Below are 26600 nucleotides of genomic sequence, written 5' to 3' on the forward strand. Positions count from 1 at the left end.
CCCCCCTGCATAACTTGACCGATTAGCTAGCTGTAGGAGGGCTGCAGAGGCCTACTAGGGTAGTAGCAGGGGCTATTAGGGGGTTAAGTTAGGGGTAGCAGCAGTAAAAAAACAGCAGAATCTGAGACTTATAGTATTGGCGTATATAGCTAAAATATACTTTTTTTATACTTTTGCATACTATAATTAAAATAGAGAACTGCAGGTAGATTAACCTTATCTATAAGTACTTAAAATAGCTATATTTTCCTAAGTAGAAATTATATTAACTAATAAGATATAACTAATAACTACCTTAACTCTTCTTACTTTAAGGTATACTAATAGTATTATTTTATGTTCTAAAAGCCTTCCTCTCTAGAGATCCCTATAGGTATATCCCTCATAATAATTAATATTAGTAAGGCTAATAATAACTAGCACTTTAGGTAGGTTAACTAGTGATATCTATAATAAGTAGGTGTTTCTTATTAGTAGTAACTTAGGTGTACTCCTTATTAATCTAGTGTGAAAAAAAGGTCTTGTTATTAGATATAGTATTATTAAGCTTAATAGTAACGTTAAGGTAGTAGAGGTAGCCCTTACTAGCCTTAATCTTACTGTTTATCAAGGAGGGCTTGCTATAGAAGATTAACTTAGGCTTGAGGTGCTAAATCTTATCTATAAAGATATATAAGATTAGTATAGCTCATTGCTTACTCTGACTGCTATAGTTAGTTTTATTAGTAATAGTTTTACTACTAGAGATTACTTAGGTTAAGCTATTAAGGTATTTAAAGGTGATAAATATTTTATTAAGGTTAAGGATATAACTATATAGGAAGTACTAGCTAACCTCCTTATTAGGTATATATTTAATAGAGGGACCTTTTAACTTAGTAAGTATAAGCTAGTTAATATATTAATAGAACTATAGGAAGGAGTTAATAATTTTAATATACTCCTCAGGTAATTTTGAGGCCTACTTAGTAATCTAGTAGCAGCTAATATTCTAGTAGCAGTACAAGCCTAAAAACTAGCTATATAAGAAAGTAAAAACGTATGAGATAAGTTAGTATAGGTAGGTAGTAAGGAATAGGTCTTAGGTAGTTTATTAGAACTATTTAGTAGAGATAATAAGGTTTATATTACGCTGCTTAAGAAATAACTAATAGAGGGTAGCCTTAAGGTAGGGAAAGTCTAGCTAGTAGCATAATTTACATAAGGCTAGCTTAGAAATAGTATAACTCTCTCTATACTACTATATGATTATTAATAGTAGTATAATAAACTACTATAAGGCCTTATTATATATTAGCTAGCAGTAGATACCCTTAAGGTAGCTTTTATTATTACAGAGGTATTACTACTACTTAGGTTAGATATTAATATAGTAGTATTTGAGGAGTATTAATACCTCACGCCTCTTATAGTTAGAGTAGGAGTGCTAGAGTCTCTATATAAGCTTAAGTATTATATACTGCTTCTCTTTATATAGCATAACTTTAGGCTTACATAGCTTCTTTTTAGGTAGCATAATAAGGGATAGACCTAGCTGAATATGTAAATAAATCTCTATGAATAGGTGATATTAAGCTATAGTACCCTAAAGTTAATATATCGCAACATACCTAATACTACTAAAAGTAGGGAAAATTATAGGATAAGTGAGAAATAATGGTAATAGAGCGTGTATTAACTGCTTGCCGAAAAGAGCTGATTTGGTGCTGTTAATAGGTAGTATTTGCGTTGGAAAAGGTGGTGTTTTGGGTTAGTTAGTAGGGTGGGCAGGGGGGTGTGGATTCTGCGTTCGTCGAGATTATACGGTATCGTCATGTGGATGATGAGACTTTTCGCCCTTCAATCGGGAAGGTGGGAGAACATAGTGACAGGGACACAGACAGGGGGCATGAGAGCGGCCCACGCATTCACAATTTCTGCACATTTCCTGACCAACAAATCTTCTCTCTTCCTCTCCAACCGAGAGTCCGTCAACAAGCAGCAAACACTTGTCAGCCATCGCTCTCGCCCCGTTATCGCCGTCTCCATTTCCCCTCACGGAGCTCTCCACTCATCCACCCTAATAAGCATAACGAGACTGGAGGCACAGTTCGGACAGTGAGCGAGCTCTCGGCAGACCAAGACAACGAGCAGGGTTGGCCAGGTTCACAGCCCTCTTGAACCGCGCGCAAAACTAATACCCGAGAGCCAACAAGTGCCCAACTGCTCGCCCAAGTTGGCCAAGGTTGCCCCAACGCCCCCCTCTCTTCTTCTCCTCCCATCCCCCGCAATCCTTCCCTGGCATTTCCCCGCACGAAAGACCTCAGCGGCGCGCGGAGAGATGGAGGCGCGATGATGGGCACTGGTCATTACATCAAGAGGATCCGGCAGTGGATCACGGATGGCTGCCAGTCTAGGGGAGCTGTTTCCGAAGGAGCTGGCAGTTCCTGAGGCTGCATACACTTTCTCTTCAGGCTGTGCCCTGGTGCCTAGCGCAAGGCCAAGAAAGTTTTCTGTGTCTTTTGCGATCACGTTCGTTCCATTGGCGGTGGTGCCCTTCATTAAGACTGACGGGGTTCTGTCCGTTGCAGCCACCAACAAAACTGATACCGGGTAAAAGACCGGGGCCCTGTATGTCTGCCTGCCACCTTTTGGCTTGAAAGCACATAATCAGCAAACACGAGATTCCCTAGCCTCCCAAGCCCGTGGAAACCCAATAGACGGACGGCTGCTAGGCTCTTGACCGACGGACAGCCGCATCGCCGTCAAGTCTTGGTGCACTTGGCACAAGTGTACACCTGAATTCCACAGCCCAGGCCAGTGAACATCAAGAATGGTCGATGAGATAAGCTTTGCAGCCATTCACGTTGATGGACACAAGCAGCACTAGCGCCGCCTGTATGGCTATCGTGTTTTTCCATTACTAAGGATAAACCACGTCTCCATCATGTTGAACAAAAACAAGACGCCTTTCGATGCTGCTTCCATCCGGGGAAAACCTGGAGAGCGCAAGGCTTGCTTAGATTTCCGGAGAGCAGGAAATCTGGATCTTGGTGGACTTTTTCCCCAGCTTTTGATGCCAGTGTCGGCTCATCTCCGACAGAAAACAGACCACATTGGTCTCGGCATTGTGGCTCCCCTCCATCTCCATGATCTATCCCACGTTCTCCCTTGCACCGAATGGATCACGGAGCGGCGAATGGGAAGCAGTTTGCTGCCGACGTTCTGTGCCTTGTTGCCTCTCTCGCCTGGTACCAAATGGACGGATCAGCTAGATTCGGATCCAAGATGATGACAGGTCCCGACATCCGAAGCACACCTGCCACAGGCTGGTCTAATGCTGTGTCCATGCTCTCTTTCTCTTGCGCTGCTTCCCATTGCCTTCCGTCTTACTTGCAGAAACCGTACATGAAAGCAATCGAACACAATGTCAATCAATCCCAACAAACTCACTAGCGTGGGCGTTATCCGATGCACATTCCATTCCCCCAACCATGACAATCCTACACGGCCACGCGACGAGCGCCATCCGGGTGCCGGTGAGACCAATCATCGACCCGGCGCAACCTAGCCACTCCGGGGCCGGGTGCGGGCGGACCTGGAGAGCGTCAACTTTATTCGAACCGCCACGAGGAGAGTTCGGCTTCATGCGGGTGTGGCAGCGCCAAAGTAGTCCCGTGGACGTTTTCTATCCGGAAACGACGATCTTGACGGGCTCAGAGATTTTATGGCGTCTAGTAACAGCTTCTAGGTTTCGTATTACACTACAGTCCCAAGAATCTGGGCTAATGGCTGAAGAATGGAAGCATCACACGACCAAAGCCACGGCACACGACTTGAACCATCGAGGTTTAACGAATGCCACCTGTTGGAAAGGTTGGTCTTCGTTGATGGTCTGTTTACTTGCGGAGTGCATCTCACGACGTCGAATGCCTCCTCGGCAGCCCCGACTTCATTTACAGCGTTGTGTAAGAGCCCAGACTAAACGACGGTGCTGTGTTGATTCCTCGTAATGATCGAGGGCTCAGAAGAGATCGACATGCCCACGCCGGTCGTGCCAGTCGCTCTCACATGCATTTCCGTCGACCATCTTCTAACGCACGTAATGCAAAGTCCCCTATCCCATATCCGATTGTCCTTGCGACCTTGTCCTGGTCAAGTAGGTGACACAAACAACTGAAGTTTGCAGCCTCTCGCAGCTTCCCAATTTCCGCGGCCTCGGGCCCCTCGTCCGCTGCACGTTTCCTCTACAGACGCATGCTGAAGCCTCCTCGAGGGGCAAACATCCATACCAACCCCTGCCCGCTCGCTTCCTGCGGCTGCCTGACAAAGAAAGAAGAGTATAAGGCCATCTCCAGGGGTGTCTCTTTGAGATGGACTGAGGTGGACAATGGGCAAAGATCGCGGGATGCGACCGTCCGGCCATGATGTCCCGCCCGGACCTTTGTTCCCAACAGGAGCACGTCGCCGCCGCACGTTTCCAGTCCAGATCTGCCTCGAGACACGTGGTGTTTGCTGCGTTTTCCCTTGCCCTCCCATTTTGCATGCATCTTCGTCTGAACTACTGCGACCGGCACGCTCTTCCGAGATGGGCCCAAGAGATTTCCAAGAGATATTCCCGCCAATGGGTCCCGGACGTTGGGCTGTTGGTGCGTCTCGCACGGCTTCGTCTCCTGTAGTGGCCTGAATTTTGCTTTTTATTCGAGACTGTCTCTCGCGGATTCTCAAAAGGGAAAATGCTCTCTGACAAACCATTCAATATGCGGTAGATATCAGTTGCCTTTGATGGTTCGCGTTCCGAACCCTGGTCGCCCCCTGCGCGCAAGGGAGGGGCGGCGATGCAGGCACCCAGCCGATAGAATATATTGTATGCTTCCACCCGTCTTCTGTCGCCATTCCAAGTAAACAGTAAGAATTACTATCAATAACCACTTGCTACATCTTTCACATGAACCCAGTGTACTTTCGCGTCTCCTGCCCAAAACGAACCTCCGAGGCGCAGGCTCATCTCACCGCCATTGTCCTGCACCGTCTTTCCGACCAACAATAACCCATCACCTCCCTGAAACCCTCCTTTCCAGCGTCCGAAATGGAACATAGAGCAGTCCAGAAACAACAAAGGCCAATTCAAAGCCGATGTCGCCAGTCACCTCGGCGATCGGCCCCGTCCACCACACCTGCGCCATGCAGGGGACGACCAGGGCGAAGCACAGCACGCAGGACCCCAACGCCGCCGCGCCAACCGGCAGCTTCCTCGCGTCGTCCCATGCTTCCGTCTCATATCGCTCGCAGTCTGCCTTGCGGAACCAGAAATGTTCGACGAGGACGACGCTCAGGAAGGCGGCGGACCAGTAACCGATGAGCGCGATGAAGTTCTCGAGGCTCGCGAAGAAGTCGCTCGCTGCGCGGATTCCGACGGGGATTATGATTGCCGTGACGAGCAAGGAGAAAACGGACCGAGGCACGCGTTTTAGGGCGGGCGCGAGGAGCTGGAAGTTGAGGGTTATAGAGTAGCTCGTCGCTGCGATGTTGCCGAGGAGAGTGAAGGACAGGACTACGGTGACGATTTTGCCAAAAGTTGACGCCGGAGTTAGCATCGCTGAGAGAACGCCGCCGACGAGGCATTCGTCATATGCTTGTTGCCAAGCAGGTACCAGGGGTACGGAGGAGGCAATGGCGGCGCCTAGTATCATGAGGAGAATCGTGGGGAGGGCGAGGCCAAGGTAAGTGTATGCGAAAATCTTCTTTCTGGTTATTGTGTCAGTGACTAAGTCGGCTGCGAGGCCTTGTGGGACTGACGATGATGTAGATGGCTCGAGATACGTCGTGAAGTCGGATGCAAGACATGCCCAGGGGATCATGTATGAGGCCACGATCATGCCGAACGACACGACGGACTGCGGCGTAGCTGGCTCAGTCGGAGCCCGTTCTCTCAAGTGAGAGCCGCCGCAGCCTATCGCGATTATGATGGCAATGACGGCGGGTATCCAAGCGAACCGTTCATATAAGTGTAGGACGGTGAAGCCACAGAAAGAGATGACGAGGGCAAGCAGGGCAACGATAACGATCCCTACTGCCGGGCTCACGTTGCCCTCTCCCACAGCTGAGAGACACTGGCCGCCGATGACATCCATGATCACACAGAAGCCTGTCAGAGTTGCAAGATTGAGAAGCACGGGAACGGCTACGAGGTATCGGCTGACATGTATTAGTGAGAGATGCAGCGCCGCGGATAGGGGGACATATACCCGAAGCTGAAGCGCGCCTGTATCATTTGCCTCATGCCTGTCTTCGGACCTAGGGTCGATAGATAGGCCGGTATTGGAGTTGTCAGAAGGATGAAAAAGACGATGATGAGTGAGGCATCGCGGAGAGAAAGGCCATACGTCGCGCCTAGCATGCCGAATGTGATACTGATATTGACTTAGCGTTTTGCTTTGGTGGTGGCATGAGCGTTGCCTGGCTTCGAGGAGGTTGACTTACGGCAAGACATTGGCATTCATACACCACCAAAGGGTGAAAATGTTGACAGTTCTTGTGACGGTTCGCTCTTCGACTGGAATGGGAGCGATTCCTCGGACCTCAACGTGGCCGAGGGACATGAGTTTCTGGGCCCAGGCCCGCCATCCGCGAGCCTCCTCGGACTGCGCCTCGTGAATGGAGCTGGCGGTCTCAACGTCTTGCTTTACATCGTTTTCAGAATCTTGTTTCTCTACGCCTATTGGCGTGTTGTGTTGGGTGCTCGCCATACTTGGGGCCTCTTCGTGGTAAAGCAATACAGAGTCTTCACAGAAACATTCCCAGCTAACATAGTGGATCCATCCGGATTTAATATTCTGAACAGAACGATCAGGAGTACTATGTAATTCATCGTAGAGTCAATGGAGGCTTTCTTGGCAATAACAGTCTTACTACCTGTACGGCTATTCCCTGAAATTGATATCTATGTCCAGGCTCATTGACTTCCGTCTACCTTGAGAGCCTCTGGCGTCTTCGTTGCCGCACGTGGACCGATTGGAACATTTCCGTCTCTGCTCATGATAGCAATCAGGCAAAGCAGATTGCCGGACGCCAAGCAAATCCATCAGATAAACACATTCACATCACGATAGCCCGCATTTCCATATCGCGACCCCTGCCCTTGTAAGAGCCTCCAGCGACATCATCGCGGCCGATCAGGGCCCAGACGGAACGACCCCACCGCCTCCAGAGAGCCTCTGCTTATCACCCGCCACCTCATTGGCGATCCCCTCGTGCCAAGTTTGGCTCGCCCTTGTCCTTAGCGCAACCGGACTTACTCTCCACCGCTAATATCCGGATCGCCTGTGAAACGGGCCTCGGAAGCCGTTGCCGGAGACCCGCCCTCGCCCATTGCGAACCGGCACCGAGTGGTTTGGCCGAGTTGCTGGGCGTGGGTCTGCAGGGGGTTCCACCAATTTTTATCCTCGGGCAAGTTTTTCGTTGACCGACGGACGTTGTCCCGCTGGCAATCGCTTTCTTTCTGCCCAAGATAATTGCCCAGACCTTCGTCTCCTTATCATCTCTGCCATTCGAGAGATTGAGGGTAATTGAGGGGACCCATTTGAGTTGTTGTGAGCTTCTCCAGACTCGAGGACGACCGCCGGCCCCGTAATGGCCGAACCTAAAGACGCCAAGAACGAGTCCGGGACCGGCCCCGTGCCGGAGCCCCTCAGAATCCCGCTCGGGGATGCTGGGGTTGCGGAGCCGTACAGTATCTTCACCCGAAAGGAGAAATGGTTCATTGTCGGGATGGTTGCCGTTGCTGGGTTCTACAGGTACGTTGTCAGACTCTAAGGAGGCGAGTGGTCGCATGACTGACGCGTGCAGCCCTCTACCTGCGAACATCTACCTTCCTGCGATACCTAAGCTGTCAGAAGCATTCGGTAAATCTGTTGAGCTGCTTAACTTGACTGTTACCGCGTTCCTTGCAATGCAGGGCATATGTAAGCACACCAACCAATGCGAGCGTTTCCGCAACACTAACGGGCTCAAAACCAGCCCCGATGCTATGGGGTCCGCTATCTGATCGCTATGGACGTCGCCCAGTGTTTTTGGTCTGCCTGACAGTCCTCATCGGAGCATGTGTTGGGATTGCTGTCTGCCCCACAGACGCGTTCTGGCTCTTGATCGTCCTCCGCTGCCTACAAGCGGCGGGTTGTGCTAGTACTATTGCATTGGGTAAGTGCTCGCGTGCTCACTTCAATGTTGATCAAGTGGATTAATGTGTAACAGGCGCGGGTGTGATCGGTGACGTATCGACACCGGAAGAGAGAGGAGGCTTCTTTGGCATGTTTAACCTTGGGCCCATGGTAAGTGCTATGTGCTCGGTCTCTCTGAGGCCCTTTCTTTGCTAATCGTAATTAGATTTCGCCCTGCATCGCTCCCGCGATCGGTGGTGCCTTGTCTGACAAGCTTGGATGGCGATCAATCTTTTGGTTTTTGATTGTGATGGCGGTTTGCTGCCTTTTCTTCATCTTACTGTAAGACAACCCGAATGTTCCATCATAACCCCCCTTCTGACATCTCCTCTTTCTCTCTTAGGTTCCTACCGGAGACTCTTCGTAACCTCGTCGGCAACGGTAGTGTCACCCTCGGGGGCGTCTACACACCACTGGTTCCTGTAGTAGGTCGCTCCCGCAAGAAGCAAAAGACAACGCCCTCGAAGCCGGGAGTCCGCCCCTCTATCAACCCCTTCGTCATCCTCGTCTACCCCGACGTTGCTATCACGTTGGCCTTCACTGGCGTTGTCTACGCCGTCAATAACACCGTCGTTACTACTGTTGCCTCGTCCTTTGCTAGGGTCTACCCGTGGCTATCTGAGACAGCGCTTGGGCTGTGCTACCTTCCCACAGGCTTCGGAATGATTGTCGGGAGCACCTTGACTGGCAAATTTCTCGACTGGGACTACGCCCGGATCAAGAAGCATGTGGAAGAGTCTGATGGAGCACTCGAGTTCCCCAAGGAGTATGCCCGATTGAGGACTATGCCTGTACTCCTTGTGCTCTTCTCAGGGGCGGTGATTGTCTGGGGCTTCTGCGTAGACAAAGGCGTACACATCGCCGTACCACTCGCCTTGCAGGTCGTTTGTGAGTAATCTCGCATTAAGGGAGTCCATTTATCATGCTAACCTGTTGTAGTGGGATACACCTCGATCTCGATCCTCAACACCACGATGACGCTGATGATTGACATCTTGCAGACCAGGAGCTCAGCAGCAACCGCTTGTGTAAGTAACGCTCTCAATCAACGTCTTACATCTCTGCTGACTGTCGTAGACCAACCTTGTGCGATGCCTGCTCGCCGCTTTGCTTGTGGGTCTTATCGATAGAATGACTGCTGCCCTCCGCGTGAGCTGGAGCTACGTCCTTCTAGGAGGGGTATGCGCCTTAATGCTACCTCTCATGTATATCGAGATGAAGTTTGGCCCAAAGTGGAGGCTGACCCGGGACTTGAAGTCGATTGAGGATTAGAAGTGTGATAGATATAGACATAGAGCCGCCATCACCACCCAACTACTAATGAACCTGAATACTATGCCCCTAACCACCCTGTCTGTAGATGCTCTATTGCTTCAGCCTCCGTTACCACGTCGGCGTACTTGGAATCCAAGTCGAACAGGTTAGCCTTTTGGATCTCCTCGCTGCGGTCGCCGCATGCGGACCCCACCACCTATATACGGCTTATTAGTCTTAACCACTCATTACCTTAATATAGATCTCACTCACCATCGGTCGGAACCCATTCTGCATAGCATCCAACGTAGTGGCCCTTACACACCCGCTAGTACTAACCCCGCATATGACCACCGTATCAATATTTCGACACCTCAACTCCGTCGCAAGCGTCGTTCCGAAGAAGCCACTCGCATACTTCTTCTTAATTACCGCGTCCCCCTCACTCGGTGTCAGGTCCTCGTTCACCCAATCCGCCAAGCCTTGTGAGTGAAGCTCGCTTCCGGTCTGCCACACAGCCAGAGTCTTCGCCTTGAGCCAGAAGAGCCCTGCGTCGGCCATGCTGGGATCGGTGTACTCCACCGCTGTCCACAGAACCGGCACACCACCTTTCCTGGCGGCAGCGACGAGGCGTGCTGCACTGGCGGGGACCTCGACTGCGGCAGGGTCGCCGGAGAGGTCGAGTGGCGAGCCAGGGGTCCAGTATGCTTTGCAAATATCGATGAGGAGGAGCGCAGGGCGCGCGCCCCAGCCCATGCGGTTACCGTACCCGGAGGCGGCATACGAGGCGGCGTCCGGATGACCTTCTGTTGCCGCCATTGGTGTATAGTATGGCTAGAGTGCACGGGAATTGAGTGGGCGAATGTGAACCCAAGGCAGCCTGCAACACTGAGGGGACGTTGATAGGTTTTCGTGAGGGGTTCCTATTCATGGCCCGCATTGGCACTCCAATTGCCGGAAACGGGCAAAGTGGCCGCGCGCCCCCGACATAGATATCGGCACGTCGCCCCACATTACCGGCAATAGCTGCCGGCGCCGGAGGATAGGCTTCCAGGACAAAGCTTCAATCAAACTGGCCAACTGATGTGCCAAGACCCTCCAGTAAGTCATAGTGTAAGTCCCCATTAAGGAAGGCCGCAAGCTCAGCTTCGAACTGGTCGTCTGGGCCGTCGGCGGTAGTGCTGCACGCCGCATCCAGGCCGCTATTATCCTGCCTCGTAGACATTCCCGCTCCACCGGGGTCTTTCCCCGCAGCTGGAGATGCTGTGTTAGATAGAGGGCTCGCAATCTGCTGGAGGCCCTTTCGCCATCTGCCGCTGGTGGGCCATGCCTCATGCAGCTCGCCAAGGACTTTCAGGGAACCCATCGCCATGCCCTCGGCCTCAGAAGGGGCAATGTGCGGGCAAAGCTGGGGATGGCGCCAGAGATACGAGGCCAAGGACCCGCATATGTAGACGCAGAATACCAGAATGGCGGGGAACCCTTCGTCTCTGGATCTTACACTGAAGTAGGCCTCCACCTGCTCGTGTAATTCGACTACGTTGGCGAAGAGGTCGTGGGACATGCCTCTCCAAAATTCGTTTGGGGCTTGTCCCTCTTGTGGCAACGCATCTTCGGTCGTCGACGATAGCGTCCTGATGATTTGATCAATGTAGATGCGGCGGATAACAATGTTGCTCAACCGCAGCACCATTACCACGGACAGGTAGGCAAGGTGCAATGACTCTGCTTTCCACCCCCGCAGATTCCATACACTCCATTTGTGCCTAGATGGCATCTCTTCCTCCCAACTCCGAAGCAAAGTTATCATCGCCGAATGACTACCCCCAGCCATCCAAGGTCCTTCGTCATCCGAACCGAGCCCCGGGCGACCTGCTCTACGAGCTACTTGACCCCAAAGGTTATGTGCTTGGATAAGGGTCGCGAAGAGGCACCGGCCAGGCCCTGTTGCCAACGAAGGGTTTGCCAGCGCAGGCGGCGTGCCGGGAAGAGCAGACCTTGTGGCAGGTACCACTCCAAAAGCAAAGTCGCTCTCGTCGCAGGGCAGATACGCTGTGATATCATCCAGCGAAAAGGGTGCCGGCGTGCTATACCCAGAATGCAGGTTCTCTTGGCTCTGTATCATCCAGAAGGTCCGCCTAGCTGACTCCGCTCGGACTAGCTGCTCGGCCTCGGCATCTGGTGGTAGCGTATAGCTCTCCTCACGGTGTAGCTTGAGTAGTGTAGCCATGCGAACTGCAACGCCCATATCCATGGAGCTTCTATCGCGATCGCCGTTGCCCCATTCCGCGATGGCAAGCAGGAAGAAGGCTTGGGTATTGTCGAGAGAGGGGCGATACATCTCTTCTGACGCCAGCGCCCGCGCTGCTTCGAGAAAGTGGTCTGTTGCCATGGTAGCAGAGCCATAGCGATGTACCAAAGAGGGAGTAAAGCGCGAAGATATTGATAGAATGCAGCAAAGGAGGAAGCGACTCGTGGATGCAGGGTTGCGGACAAGGTTCTCCTGGAACATGGCTTTCGGTATGAAGCCCAGCTGGAAGTAGGACGTCACGAAGGTTTTGCAGCCTTCGATTACTTCATCTTCAGGTGGAAGGGATGTGTTGCTTGATGATCGAGGCTGCGACAGTGAAGGAGGGGAGGCGTTTGGGCAGACAGTGTCGGCTGGGGTTTTTGGTAGTGGAAACGAGGCCAAGTCTCCTACAGTGGCCTCTTGGACTATGCAATCTGCGTCTCGAGCGGTTGATAACGCGCAAATGATGGCAAGATCCTCAACGCCTCCTTCAACTATATCGTCATGAGCAAAGTGGGTCGGCATTGGTACACGACGTCGAAACTCCCGGTCTGTGTCTCTTTCTCCTCGGCGAGGAAAAGAACAGGCTCGTGCCGCTTGTGTGCCAGCCAGCAGACATGCCTCACACGGAGGCTGTCGGTTTTGCTTGACGCATTTCGACCGAAGCCGCCGGCACCGCCGGCAGGCAGTGCCTCCGCGCCGTTTCACCGGCTTCGTTGCCGCATTGGCCGAATGTGGGTCTCCGGACTCGGTGGGGTTTCGGATGGTGGCCGGCGGGCTCTCTTCAGTGTTTGAAGACATAACTGAGCTCCACTGTAGCCGGCTAGAGGTAAGAGGCAGTCCGAGGGACAGTTTTCCATTGCAATTGCCGCAGAAAAGGCAGTTGAACTGGAACAGGAGACAAATAAGCCGGCAGAGGGTCGGCCTTGACGGGCTGATAACAGCGGGCGCTATCTTGAAAGATTCGTCTAGGGAGATTGGCGAGCTGATAGGCATGAAAACCTCAGCCACACCCCCTCGGTCTTATCTGTGTTGGGTCTTATGCATTGCCGGCTGTTGCCCCGGGTTCTTTTCCGCCTCTACAAACTTCACCCAGTGTATTTTCGCCGCCTAGATGGCCTAGAGCCTCATAAATCTACCTGTTCATTCTGCGTGATGTCATTCTGCGGTCGTATCTCTGTTCTGTAGTTGCAAACCTGCCCAAGAATGTCTCTCAACTGCTGTAGCCATTGACAATACCATGGACTCCATTCCCATTGACGGCCCCATTTACTTTCCCGTTGACGCTTTTCCTTCCCAGGTTTGGCAGCCCTGCCTTGGCCAAGACCTCTTCCACCTCGTCTAGATGCTCGAGGAAGTGAGCCTTGGCTCCGTCCCACTGGTCTTCGGCGAGGTGCAAACCCTTTGAGCCCTCGCCCTCAATCGCCCACTGGGTCAGCATGACCGGCACACTGATGTGGAACATGAAAGCCACCGTCCCCTCGCATATCCTATCTGGCTTCAAATCCTTTGTCGTCGCGTTCTGCCATGTCTCATACGTCTCACCGTGCGGCATGTAGCTCGCCTCATAGCTCAGACCTCCCGGCTCCAGGACGTGACTGCTCCCGCCGTACGTGCCATACAGCAACCCCATCATCTCTGTGGACATGTTGCGATGGTAGTACGGCGGCCGAAAGGTGTTCGATGTGGGAATCCACTTGGGCGTAAAGACAAGAAAGTCCGTCAGTGAAACCCCCGGAACCTTGGACTTGGCAGTGAGCACACAGTACACCGTCGGATCGGCCTGATCGTGATTGACGTTTGCCACATTGATGAACTTCTCCGTCGCGTACTTGTACGGCACCAGGTTCCCTCGCCATGCCACGACGTCGAAGGGGGTGTGACCCTGCCGGCAGGCGTGCAACGATCCCGCCAGCTTGTACACGATCTCCCAGTCGGACGAATCCACGTCGAAGGACGCGACGGGACTTTCAAAATCCTGGGGAAGCGCCATGCCGTTTGAACCGATGGGGCCGAGCTCCGGCAGCTCGTAGTGTGTACCGAAGATCTCCTGGATGTAACCGCGACTCGGGCCGTCGGGGAGGAGGACCCGGAAGCGGAGCCCGGCTTGGATCACCGCTAGCTCCCCGGGCCGAACCATTAGCCAGCCTAGCTCGGTTTGGATGTTGAGCCTCCCCTTCTGCGGGAGGATGAGAAAGTCACCATCGTTGTTACAGAACGCCCTGTTACTCATGGACGTCGATGCGGTGTAAACGTGTACGGCGATCCCCTCCCTCAACGTTGGGTCACCTTGTCCGCCCACTGTTCGGATACCTTCGACAAAGTCACGCCCATTTCGGCTTGACTCGCCTTCCCCTGGTAACTGGAATGGGTCCCATGCCTGCTGTCCCGCCACATATTTCACCTTGTCATTCAGAGGCGAGAAGCAGGCTTGCAGCAGGGGGTTGAGCTCTGGCGAGGGCACGACCTGTCGGTGAGCAACGGACGGCCATATGCGGTACATCCACACATGCTGCAGCGTCGCACGCGAGCTGATGAACGATGAACCGTTCAATTGCTCCGAGTACAGATCGAATCTGCATTTTTGAGGCGCATTCTGCCCGGGAGGCAGCGTTCCGGGCACCGCCTCTGAGCAGAACCGATTTCCGAACCCGGTTTGGTACCGGTGAGGATCCGAGTCAGTCGGCTCCGTGGACAACGCCGAGGCGGCAGTGGCCCCGACCATGGCGCAATTGCTATTTTTTTGTGCGCTGGTGTGTGAGGGGTAGGGTATAAAGGAATCCACGCGGCTGATTGTGACTCGATGATGTAATGTGTTCAGCTGCAGGTCACTGACTAGACGTCCCTTACGTGAGTCGTCTTTTGGTCCGGCGGTCGTCGGGAGGTATTGAAGGAGACGTTGAAATGGAGACGGAGGCGAAGCGAGGGCCGGTGGGATTTTACGAAAGTCGATGGGAAGGAATTTGTTTCAGAAAGCTCAATATTAGACTCTGAAGAACAGGTGATGATAAAAGCTTCGGTGAGCTCAAGGGCGAGAAATAGAGCGGCCTGGGCCAGAGGTCTGAGCTGCATTCCGCCATCTCAGTGTAAGACATTCTGCATTCCTTGTCTCATCCTTTTCCGGCAATCACTGAAGCTTATCGGGGGTAGGCTTGCAAATTGCCGGTAACCGGCAAAGCGCGGGCAAATAATCCGGCAAGCTCTTTGTCCTTCCCCTTCCCCTCTCATCCTTCGTCTCGAGGTTACCGTAGCCCACTAACCCCGAGACGAATGACGGCATTCAGTCAGCGCGATGCTCGCTAGAGCTTCTGCTGATAAACTAATATCAGCGTGTCTTCATTTACATGCTGAGCGACCCTCGTCATGTCTTCTCCGGACCTTGGACGCAGGGTATATCGCCAAGAGCCTGGATCCGAAGATCGATTCTCCTCGGAGGCAGAATTTCTATCCGTTATAGCTCCAGAACCCTCAGTTCGGCTACAATTTTGAGACACATGTCTACGATAACCTCCGAACCCCTCCCTTGACATATTTGCCACACGCAATGGCTCTGGTCCAATTCGTCACCGTGCACAGCACGCGCCTCTTTGCGATCCTCCTCATCGCGGCTGCGGCTCTAGCTCTGCATAAGCTTATTACCCGGCGCGGCTCCGCAAAACGCCGGAACCTCCGGCTACCACCGGGCCCACCCGGCGAACCGATCCTAGGCCACCTCCGCGTCATACCGACCGACAATCCGGAGTACGCTTACGCCGCTTGGTCAAAGGAGTACAGCTCTGATGTGTTGTACTTCAACGTGCTGGGACAGGATGTCGTGGTGCTGAACTCGGTCAAGGCAGCGGTCGACCTGCTCGACAAGCGCGGCGCGAACTACTGCGACCGCCCCCGCTTTGTGTTATTCGAGGAGATGGGATGGAAGAAAACGTTGACATTCCTCCGATGGGGTCCCGAATTCCGCATGCACAGAAAGATTCTCCAGAAGAGCTTTCAAAAGTCGAATATCCAGGTCTACCAAGACCTGCAGGAGAGAGAGGCCAAGACTCTGGTTGAGGGGATCCTGAAGCAGCCTGAGGCCTGGGAAACGGCTTTGAGAAGGTTCGCTACTGCCATTGTCATGAACATCGGCTTTGGGGTCGAGGTTACAAGCGACAGTGACCCATATATACAAATGGCCATCGACGCATCCTACGCTCTCGGCCACGGAGGGGCGCCAGCTGGCACTTTGGTTGATTTCTTCCCATTCATAAAGCACCTCCCAGACTGGCTTATCAGAGATCGATCTCTAAAGTTTGCCCGGGACTGGAGGTGGGCCATCAGACGGATTCACGACGCCCCATACGCCGCCGTCACGGCGCAAAAGTCCCCCGAGCACAGCCTCATTAAGATATTGCTCGACCAGAGAAATACGCAGTTAAAAAGCGGTTTCTCGGATTTATCAGAGGACGACATCAAAGGGGCTGCCGGGGCTGTTTATGCTGCAGGTCAGGATACGACTTGGTCTACGCTCGTGGTATTCGTCCTCAACATGGTTCTCCACCCTGAAATCCAAGAGAAGGCCCGAAGGATGGTCGACGACGTCGTGGGAGACAACAGGCTGCCAACATTTGAGGATCGGCCAAAACTGCCATATATCGACTACATCGTCCAGGAGACACTACGATGGTGCCCTGTATCACCAATCGGGGTGCCGCACCGGTCTTTACAAGATGATGTTTACGAGGGAATGTTCATTCCCAAGGGATCGCTTGTTTATGCTAACGCACGTGCAATGACTCACGATGAAAGTACATATTCTGATCCTGAATCGTTCAATCCTGATCGATATATCCCTGTCGAAGAGGGCGGACTCGGTGAGCCCTTTCCTACGGGGCAATTTGGCTTCGGTCGAAGGATATGCGTTGGGAAGCACCTGGCGGAAGCGAGTGTGTGGATTGTGGTCGCTTCTATACTGGCAACAGTCAGTATTGAGAAGGCAACCGGGCCCAGTGGTGCAAAGATCGTCCCCCGAATTGAGTTGACTAATGGGCTTACCAGCCACCCGAAGCAGTTTGAGTGTCAAATTGTCCCAAGAAATAGAAGCAAAACATCTTCATAGGTTGATGCCTAGTCACTGGGGCTGCAATAGACGTTGAAATGATCTCAATAAGGCTCACTTCTTTTTCGTCATGTGTTTTCTTCCTAATACGAACATAGCCTGCGCTCTCTTCCTTTATCTACGGGCTCCATATTGCAAAACCCCTTACTGGGTGGGCTCTAAGCTTCCTCAACATTTACGGGCTCCATACGGCACCTGTTGAGCTCTGCGACGACCCTTCACTGCCATTCGTGACGTGGTCATTCTCGACGAAATTCGTTACCGCCTTCTTCGTGTCATCGTGGGGCGTTATCAATAACAATCTGACTCTTGCGCCATTAAAGTACGGAAGCTCATCTCCCCAAAACTGGACGCGCAACATCCCTCTCACAAAACCTCCCATTCGATCAAAAGCCACATCGCCGTTCTTTTTTATTTCGCGCATAAAATCCCCCTTCATTTTTTCCGACTCCTCAGATGGAGCTGCCGAAGCCTGGTCTGTTGCAACATGGAGTCGGCAAATCCAACCACTCAAGCTTTGGTCCATTTTTGCCGTTACGAATCCGAGATAAAGAGATATTCGTACTTCTTTTTGGGTTTCGTCCAAGTTCGTAAGGATGTTTGGGACGTAAACATCGTTAATATTTACGGCCCCTCCTTTGTTCACCATGTCCAGCCACATAATTCTGTCGTGGGAATCGGTTGCCAGCTGATGAAATCGAGCCCATGCAGACTGTAGCTTGGTTGACCCAAAGACTGGTAGTATACCATATCTTCCAGCCCAGGCCGAGTCTGTCAAATGTGACGTTTCCAGCTTCGCCCAGGCCGGAATTAGCAATGGCCTTTCCCTGGGTTTGTGCCGGACAACGAGTGATTTTCGTCTTGAGGATCTCAATGGTTCAAAAAGTCCACGTCGAATCATAAGCGGATTAGGTGGAAATGGATGCCTCGAGACGTAAAGAGTTTTTCCATTGTCGTGGCCGGAGACCTGAATCCATGCCTGTGCTCCCTCGCTGTTTTCGACATCCAAGGCTACAATGTAGCCTGCCATACCTGTGTATAGCATAGGGAGTTTTATCGACAGGCCTACGTTCGTCATTTGATAAGTAGAAAGGCCGCCAGTTTCGTCGAGATTTGGATCTCTCCGTCGAAACCTGTGGGAGTTCCTGAATGCCAAAGGCGACGGCGCGAGGAAACTGGACCAATTTGTTGGTGTGATCGCGTAGATCCATTCCCAGCAAAAGATTGTGTGGTCGTTATCCGACTTTACAATCTCTTCCTGGAGTCTTGTAAATGCCTTCATGCCCTCTCCGTATAGCAAAGGCATGTTGATGTCGAAGAGGCCCAGCATGCAATAGGCAAGATCTTCCTCGCGAGTGACTTCCCTTTTGGAGAGCCAGGACATCTTCGTTGATGCACCGGCAGATAAAGGCGACATGATACTATCGTTGATGAGATAACCACGGTCGATGCCCGTGGCATGGTGTATTTCATCAGACAGTGACGTTTCTCGGCTTCCGATGCTGGTCCAATCGTATGCATAGAACACAACGCTGGTTGGGGCTAAGAGTTCCTGTAAGGTCCATCCTCGAGTGAACCAGCGACTTTCTCTGAACCGCTCCATCAGAGCATCCTGATCGCTTTCATTATTTGTCGTGCCCGTAGGAACATCCACCAAATATGCGTAGCATATCTGGGACTGGGCATACCATTGGAACATGGAGTTAATAGCCTCAGATAACTCTGCTGAGCTCGTCTTGTCGATGCAGTTTGTGTCAACCCACAGCCATTCAAGTCCATCGGCCTTCGCCTGCTGACAGGCTCCGTAGATCTTCGAATAGCCGGCTTTTCTGGACGCCTCTTGTAGGTCCTGCCATTCCTGGAACGACACCTCTGCATCTCCCCAGGTATGGGACAGTATGGCGTATGGTGGTATATCCGACCCTGAGAACTCCTGGAGCTTGAACGAATTTACGTCGATGAGGCGCATTGTGATTAATGAGGCTTGCCATAAGTCGCCGGTCTCAAATCTGGAAAAGGCGGCCGACCTCGTGACCCAGCCGGGAGATTGTGTAAAGAAACAAGAGCTTTTCGTAGCCCCCCAGACGCGAAACTTCTGAGCTTTAATGCTGACGGTGAGAATCAGGCGTCGTTGGGTAGGTAAAAATCAGTGGAACCACGGTTTTTCCTTGTCGCCGATCCCGAGGCGGGCTTCATTGGGGCCACGCATATGCAAGTGAGCGGGACGTCTTGTTAGGTTAGGAACCCTCCGACCAATCAAACACTCTTGGCTTTTACGCAACATTTTCTTTAGCGGTCATAAACGTCATGTGAAGGGCAGCCTGTGGGGGTCTTCTGCTGGAATTTAGACACGTTTCATCTTGTATTTGCTTCAACAACATCGCTCCATCTGCCTTTACCTGACATTGGGTATTTATGGGCTTATGTCTACTGTGTCACACATCTCCCGTATTGGCGTCTTCGGGTGGAAAATCATGCCAGGGCTTCTCTCTCGTATCTGGTCCGAGCCCAGCTTCTGACCCTTGTTGTGCCGTCGCAGGATCACTCCCCAGATGAACTGGCGCGTGTTCGGTATGCACGCTACAAATACCGCGACGTAGACCTCAATGTCGGTCCACATGGCGGCTGGCATGATGAACGCTGAAGACGCCGTGTTAGCACCTGTCATGAGGGTCCTGGGGTCGATGAGTGCTCACCAGTTGGGTTGAGCGGATACTTGGCCAGCTCCTTGATCGTCAATATCCGAATGATGCTTACTACTGTAAGGCTTTGAGTTGTTAGCAGCTACCCACGACTCAGGGCAAGGGCAAGCTTACAAAAGTCCTAGGCTGAACATGGACATGACGGCAATCTTCTTGCTCCGCTTCATGTTCAACCCCCAAATTTGGGTGGCCGGCAGACCCAGCATCCACAGGTCTAGGGCGACGTTTATAGTGCCCTGCCCAATGCCAGTGTGCTCTATGCTGATGCAATGCCCCTCTGTTTCTCCCGTCCAGAAGGTCCAGGCCAGATTGATGGGTTGGCACTGAAAAAGGGTAATGAGCAGGTAGATGATGCCTACGGAGAAATTGAAGGCATGCGTGCCCCAAACGACCCGTCGAAACTTTTCGTCAGGGAAAATTCTGAGGTACATAAAGAGAATCGAGGCTTTCGCTAGAGTGATGGTACAGTGATAGAGTACCTGCAGGACGTAAAAGTTCTGTGCGAGTGTCAAAACTACTGTTCCACGGAGAAGGGATCTCTCAAAAATGAGATTCTAAAGGTTCACATACTAAGAAAAAGTGCGTAATCTCATACGGAGTAAGACTCCAGAGATCTCTTCCAGCTCCAAACTTGCCCCCTGTGTGCACGCGTCAGCGAAGCTCTATCTTCAGTTGGCGTTTGGCCTTTGCTCTCGTCACTTACACAGCATGTCCGCCGAGAATAGCCCCAGTAATACGCACTGGAAATTCAATCAGCCCAACCGTCCTCCATATGATCCCTCGAGGGGTCGTGGATACGTCGCGACATGGGATAAGCTCACGTATGCCAACACGATAGTGGTGTCGTCCGCCCCCCATGTAGCAAGTCGGGCGATCTTAACCGATACGCGAAGTACGACGGCCAGCGTGGGAAGCAGGGCAAATAAGATAATACGGGGCACTACGGTTGCGCCGAATTCGTCGTGTAGTGAGAAATCGCATGCGTCCTGGGTAATCTTTTGCGTCACTGCGTATAGAAGGGAGGAAGTCAGCCGGTTACTATCCAAGGGGTACGGATCCTGTCGTTCTTACCCAGGGCTTCCTTCACGGAGCAGCTTGCCGCAGCACAGCTCTCGACAAAATGGAGAAAGTCGGTATCTTGACACAGACATGCCTGGTCCGTTGTGCTGCAGTCTGAATTGGTGAGGCCTTCTATCAGGCATGGTAACTAGGGGTATACGTCTCAGCATCATCCCTAAAGTGAACGACCGCCATACCATGGATGTCTTACTGTGCAGTTTGGGTTATCATAGAGACGATCGATCTGCGCGAAGGTCGCCAAGGCGAGTGATAGGACGAGAAGCAGCAGCCGAATCGTGTACATGGCTGCGGCCCAAGAGTGAGCGAAACCTCACGCGTCAGACGGCAGATTCCTCACTGCCGGTCGACGTGGAAAATCGGCAGTTGTGGCTCTTTGAACGTGGGTTTTTGACGAAAAGCTACGCGGGTTTATCGTGGCATGAAGATGGAAGTTTCCAAAACGTGATGTTGACTGCCGATAAATCCTATCCAGGACCAGTTTCGAGCAAGACACGGAACTACCACACGTGCTGCTCTGTCAAGCCGCTATCGGCATTCCTAGAGCCTCCTCGCATGTGGCGGGCCTCTCTCGAAAGGTTCCCTTGTCGCGTGGCTTGCGCCTTCCAGCCAGACAGAGCTTCTCCTTCGTGTGGTACTGGGTAGGTGGTAGCGGCAGGCGTCGGGGCTGCCAGGGGACATCACCGGATGGAGACTAGCCCAGCCGAGCGAGGCGAGAGCTCTACACTCAATGCGGCGTCTACATACCCAAAGAGGAAAATGCCACAGCTTATCCCAGGTCATTTCCGGAAGTTGAATCTTCAGCATCTTGATCGAGACCTCAAAGGAAGCGCCATTGTTGGCGGCAAGGGCTGAAAGAGCATCACGCCTCTTCGCAGGTTTCGCCGGTCTCCTCACCGAATCGCCGACCCCGGCTGGGCAGCCATGGGGATTAGACCAAAGCTTCATGCCGGGCGATGTAGTTGAGAGTGTACCGTTCAACCGCCGATGCCCACGCCGACTCCGCGGGCTGAACCGGAACGCGCTCCAGATCTTACCCGCCGCAGACTTGACCCCTCCTATGCTATCGCGGACGGGCAAACGAACAAACACCTCTAAAATTCTTTTACTGAGCGCATAAGCCTGGCTTTTCTATCGTCACGATATAACAGTCCTTCCCGAGATCTCGTCGTTGAGATACCTGGTCTCCCATGAAGATCGTCAGGCTTGGCGGGCCGCGAAAGGGCCCCGACTCCAAGTGGATCCTCCGAGGAAATCGCCGATCAGCGTCCGGGGAATGGTGGGTCTCGGTGCCGCGATCCACCCCGCCTTGGCACGTCCCGGAGATCTGGAAAGCGTCCCGCTCCAGGCCTTGTTTATCCCGCCTGCACACCCACCGATCGGCGCCTAATCAATCTCACATGTGTCTTTCCCTGCTTTTCACCTGCCATCTACCTTACTACCCTGCATCACCTCCCCAGCCCCCAGTATTACTTCCAATGGGCTGTGAGGTTGGTGGTCCAGGCTCGCTTTCTTGTTTCCCCCTCTGCGGATTCGCATTCTACTTTGCCATCTCACCTTTCCCATCCCACGGAGCTTTTGCGATGCTGAAACCTCGCCCGACACCGTCTGCATCCGCATGACAGCCGCGCGCCATGGATCGAAGCTTAGCCGTTCTCTCGGAACACGGCGCTCGGTGCATTTCAGCCTTGCTCTTCGTCTCGAGGTTCCTCACCATCGGGCCCAAGCGTGTTTGTCTTCCATGCACATGGAAAAATGCGTAGCAATTCCGACTTAATGGATCCAAGCTGAGAGAAAAGCTTATGGTAAAGTCAACTTCGCCAAGAACAAGCGCTCGGAAATCTTAAAAGCAGTTGCTCAACAATGCTTACCCCCTCTTGGAGGCAATTTCTGTTATTCATAGGGAGTATCTCATTATTTAAGCTCGGGCTGTGTTAATTCGTTTGCCTCCCTCAAGCGCCAAAGCCCCAAAGCTTTCTTCTAGCCATGGCTCAAAATTCATCCCAAATGTTCAAAAGACGGCGACATGCTCATGTCAGTCCAATCAAACCCAAAGTCTCCCAAGGCTCGGAACTCCCCGAAAGAATCTTGGCTCCTCGCCCCAATTATGCGAGGACACCCAAACCCATTTCAATGTTGCCTCCTTGGTATGACTGTTTTCCGATGCAGCAAACACATGGTAATCCCCAAAAATCAATGCTTGATAAGCTTCTATTCGCAATGGATATTACAACCCCTATTTCATGCGCCCGTTAAACCCAAAGTCCGCTTTCGTGAAAACATTTATGCAGCATCCTCCACCGCGGCGAACCGCTCCTCGGCCATGGAAGCCTCGGGATCGGTCCAGTTGACGGGCTTGTGGATGCGCAGGAGGCGCAGGAAGTAGTCCTCGATAACCAACAGGTTGAGGAGGACGCCATTGCAGTTCCATGCAATGCCGCAGACAATGGCGCCGGCAACGGCGTCGAGGACGAAGTGGTTCGCGGTCGCGACGATGGCGGTGAGGATGAGGGCGGGGTAGGACATGCCGGCGGCGACGATGGCGAAGCGCTTCCAGGGGCGCGAGCGGATAGAGGGCAGCGGGAGGGTGGCGACGGTCAGGCCGATGAGGAGGGAGTAGCCAAAGTGCAGCGAGGGCATGGCGGCTATAATCATGTTAGCACGCCGTGATAGAACAGAGCCATATTGTGAGCTCGACTTACCATATTGGTTGCAGAACTTGTTAGTGGTCCAGACACTGCTCTCGCCGTCGGCGCTGTGAACTGTGTCCACGAATCCGAAGCTCTTGGCCTCGCCGGCATCGGGGCCGTTGTAGGTAGGGTCGCTCAGCAGGCGAGGAGGCATGCAGGGCCACAGGGTGAAGACGACGAAGGCGAGCAGGTTGCAGGTGGCCATGGTGCGACGGCGGGCCTCGTACAGCGCAGGGCCGGCCGAGTTCCACCTGACGTTCTCGTTGCCGCCGAGCTTGGTGGAGATGGCGCGGCGTCTGCGGGTGGTCGTGACGTAGTACAGGATGACGAGGAAGAGGATGGTGCCGGGAATGTGGATGAAGGAGTAGATGCGGTTGATCCAGTGCATGACGGTGGGCAGCTGGAGGAAGTACTGCTGGACGGGCACCTCGATAAAGACGTGCAGGCGCTGCTCGAGGTGGATGAGCTGCAGGGCGTGCTTGCGGGCGACGTCGACGGTGCCCTCGTTGAGGGTCAGAGCCGTGAAGGCTCGGCCGACTTGGTAGACCTAGTGTCAAACAATGTTAGGTGAGGCTGAAGACTGCTGACAGAAGAATGCCTTTGCTTACCCAGTAGATCAGGGCCCAGTACCACGCCTCCACCAAGAATGGGAACTTGCGGAGCACGCGGGAGAGGAGGCGGTCCTTGAATACTCTGGTGTTTGGTGATGATACCATGCGCTGGTAGCCAAAGAACTTGATCCGTCGCATGCGTCGGGGCGGCTCCTCCTGCGGCGTCAACGTCGATGATGAGCTCCACGCGCCGACCGAGAGCAGCGACTCTTCCGAGTCGGGTGTCGAGTTGCCGGAGCGGCGCTCGTCGGAGCGCTTGTGTTCGACATCGTCAAAGTCGGATCCCCTCCACCCCAGGTTGTCGTAGGCGTTGCTGTTTCCGGTGTTGCGGTTGAAGTAGGTCCCGCCGAATAGGAGGGTGATTACCACCAAGGGCTCTGCCACGGCACCGATACCCATATTTTCTGTCTCCTGCGCGGGTGTGTGTGGTGGTGGTGAGGTCGGGTGTGGTGGATGGGAAAAAGGTGAAAGCTGATGACAGAAGAAACAGCCGACCTGATGGGGAAGTTGGCGATGACTGAGTGAGGAGTGAGGGAAACTGGAGACTTGGCTGCGTCCAGGTCCGCCGGCGCCGCTTCCTATATGAAGAGCGGGAGGCTCGGGAAGGGGTTGCGTTGGTTCTCCCGAGGCGGTAGCGGATGGGATGGGAATCTGACGGACGAAGCCCACCGGGGAGTGGTTCGTCGAGGTCCAATGACAGACACGAGCGATCGGAAGGGGGTGCTTGTCGGTTACGTGAGATTAAGATTGGTCCCGAACTCCAAAGGGGGCGAACGGTGCTAATAAGCTATGCGACGTGGTGCTGCCTTGTATGCCTTATGCGGGTGATGGGGTGGATGAGGCAAGGTTGTAGGTGGATGAGTTGTTGATGAAGTAAGAGGAACAGAAGGAAGAGCTGGCGATGGGGGAATATTGAATGAAACGGTACATAAGGTACGGTAAGCCAACATGCATCACACAGCAGCAGCAGGCAGAAGGGCAGAATTCAGATAGGTAACGGGAAGCATGGGTGATGAGATGGAGCATGGTCGTAGGTAATAGCGACCATAATAGAACAGAACATTGGACATCGGCACAGTTTTGCGCACAACGGCCCTCAGCCCAGGCTCAGCACAACCCACCAAGCTGGACCTTGTCGTCTTTTGCCCGACCCGACCGCGTATGGATGGGATGGATTGTACTTTGCAGAGTGCCAAAGAAGGCCAAGAACACACAACAGTCGCAGACAAGGTTGGCGACCAGGGGTTCCCCTCTGCCATTGCGCAGCGCTGCGAATCCCGCACAAATCCTCCTGAGCGGTCGTTCGCACCTCGCACCTCGCATTTCGCATTGCCTCCACTATGTCTCTGTCTCTCTCTTTTTGCTCATGATTACCTTACCTATCCTTACCTGACTGAGCCCTCCCCTCCCCTCCTCCCACCTACCCGTCATGGCCCTGGGGGGGACTAGACAACACCAGCCACTGTCCACATCAGCGGGCTCCGCAAGGCTTCCGTCCCTGGCCGATTATCTTTGGGGAGGAGGAAGGCAAAGGCAGATCGTCTGGAAAGCCGCGCACACTCGCACAAGGGCTGTCGCGTGGGCTGGGCAGAAAAGCTCTGCAAGGTCTGCCCGAGACCCTGTCCATGACCACAGAATTCCGCGCTGCAGCCAATTGGCGAGCACGTTGTGGGCTTCTTTTCCCTTCTCATCTGGGGCCGGCGGACTGTGCTCCTGCGACATCCCTGACGTGGACGAATCGCCCGCCAAGTGCCGCGAGCGCCAAGACGAGGGTCACACCTTGCGCTTCTCTCTTGCTCACCTGTCTTCCGGTAGTGTAGGTAAGGAAACTTTGCGCGTACTTTGACGGGTACTTACCGCAGGAGTCTGTTCTGTTTGTACCCCGAAAGAATGGCTCCTAGCGGTGGTGGTTGGTGCATGTGCTTTTGTGGTGGCCAACGGTCTGGGATCTGCGGGAGCAAGACAGCAGGAACACCACGCAAACCAAACAAAAGAAGGGACGAAATGTCGCGTGCTCAGTCAACAGCAGCCAGCAGCGGCGGACGGGACGGGTAAGCTTGCGTTGGCAGGTCGCCGTTTACCGCTCTGACGTGACGTATGGACAGAGCTTGAATGCCCGGTGCAAAGCGGCGAATTGAAAGCACGTTCATTCAAGAGAGACTTCTTCTTCTTTCATGCTTCGAAAAGGCCGAGGGGCTACAAGCTTCCGTTTCGTCTTCTGTCTCTTCTTCTGACTCTGCGGCCTTCAGCCAAGCGATGTCAGAGACATTCCTCAGGAACGGTGAGCCTCCTGTTGCCCCCAAAGGACGACAAGCTCCGACGTCTGGATAGGAAACGCGGCTCTGTCACTGGACGCGCGAGCCAGGGAAAGTGGGCACGAGGGATTCTTGATGACGGCAGCGGGCGACGAAGAGACAGCAATGAGATGAGCGACACCCAATCGCGCAGGGATGGGAAGGGGGGCTGTGTGGGGAGGACTGCATCCGCGACATCCGACAATCCGTCTTGTCGTTTTGGTCCGTTCGCCGTCCACTCTCCGCCGTTCCACCGCATGGATTTTTTTCAGTTATTTGTGGGAGGGGGATGGATGGGGTGCCAACACGGGCGGACGGTGGAATCCGACAAGAAGGAAAAGAAGCAAAGAAAAATTCAACAGCCAAGACAGACATGACTTGGGACAACA

General features: G+C 53.2%; 7 protein-coding genes across 7 annotated transcripts; 2 read left to right on the forward strand and 5 right to left on the reverse strand.

Annotated features, from left to right (window-relative positions):
• Nucleotides 1-5033: 5033 nt before the first annotated feature.
• COL26b_007941 (uncharacterized protein) lies at nt 5034-6728 on the reverse strand (the record flags this gene model as incomplete). The annotated part of the gene is made up of 2 exons (XM_053180719.1): nt 5034-6177; nt 6463-6728. 2 exons carry the CDS (start codon nt 6726-6728, stop codon nt 5034-5036), a joined length of 1410 nt encoding a protein of 469 aa, XP_053035398.1.
• Nucleotides 6729-7611: 883 nt separating this feature from the next.
• Nucleotides 7612-9470, forward strand: COL26b_007942 (uncharacterized protein; the record flags this gene model as incomplete). Its single annotated transcript, XM_053180720.1, has 8 exons — nt 7612-7775; nt 7828-7943; nt 8110-8178; nt 8233-8309; nt 8365-8480; nt 8542-9086; nt 9138-9226; nt 9276-9470. 8 exons carry the CDS (start codon nt 7612-7614, stop codon nt 9468-9470), a joined length of 1371 nt encoding a protein of 456 aa, XP_053035399.1.
• Nucleotides 9471-9531: 61 nt separating this feature from the next.
• Nucleotides 9532-10271, reverse strand: COL26b_007943 (uncharacterized protein; the record flags this gene model as incomplete). The annotated part of the gene is made up of 2 exons (XM_053180721.1): nt 9532-9669; nt 9792-10271. The coding sequence occupies 2 exons, from the start codon at nt 10269-10271 to the stop codon at nt 9532-9534; spliced, it is 618 nt and encodes a 205-aa protein (XP_053035400.1).
• Nucleotides 10272-10515: 244 nt separating this feature from the next.
• On the reverse strand, nt 10516-11145 carry COL26b_007944 (uncharacterized protein; the record flags this gene model as incomplete). The annotated part of the gene is made up of 2 exons (XM_053180722.1): nt 10516-10860; nt 10954-11145. The coding sequence occupies 2 exons, from the start codon at nt 11143-11145 to the stop codon at nt 10516-10518; spliced, it is 537 nt and encodes a 178-aa protein (XP_053035401.1).
• Nucleotides 11146-12955: 1810 nt separating this feature from the next.
• On the reverse strand, nt 12956-13975 carry COL26b_007945 (uncharacterized protein; the record flags this gene model as incomplete). The annotated part of the gene is made up of 1 exon (XM_053180723.1): nt 12956-13975. One exon carries the CDS (start codon nt 13973-13975, stop codon nt 12956-12958), a length of 1020 nt encoding a protein of 339 aa, XP_053035402.1.
• Nucleotides 13976-15286: 1311 nt separating this feature from the next.
• COL26b_007946 (uncharacterized protein) lies at nt 15287-16350 on the forward strand (the record flags this gene model as incomplete). The annotated part of the gene is given in 2 exon segments (XM_053180724.1): nt 15287-16321; nt 16336-16350. 2 exon segments carry the CDS (start codon nt 15287-15289, stop codon nt 16348-16350), a joined length of 1050 nt encoding a protein of 349 aa, XP_053035403.1.
• A 6549-nt stretch (nt 16351-22899) lies between these two features.
• On the reverse strand, nt 22900-24316 carry COL26b_007947 (uncharacterized protein; the record flags this gene model as incomplete). Its single annotated transcript, XM_053180725.1, has 3 exons — nt 22900-23261; nt 23319-23853; nt 23915-24316. 3 exons carry the CDS (start codon nt 24314-24316, stop codon nt 22900-22902), a joined length of 1299 nt encoding a protein of 432 aa, XP_053035404.1.
• Nucleotides 24317-26600: the final 2284 nt, after the last annotated feature.

This window comes from Colletotrichum chrysophilum (genome assembly GCF_026319265.1).
Source record: "Colletotrichum chrysophilum strain AFK26 chromosome Unknown scaffold_66, whole genome shotgun sequence".
Taxonomy (NCBI): domain Eukaryota; kingdom Fungi; phylum Ascomycota; class Sordariomycetes; order Glomerellales; family Glomerellaceae; genus Colletotrichum; species Colletotrichum chrysophilum.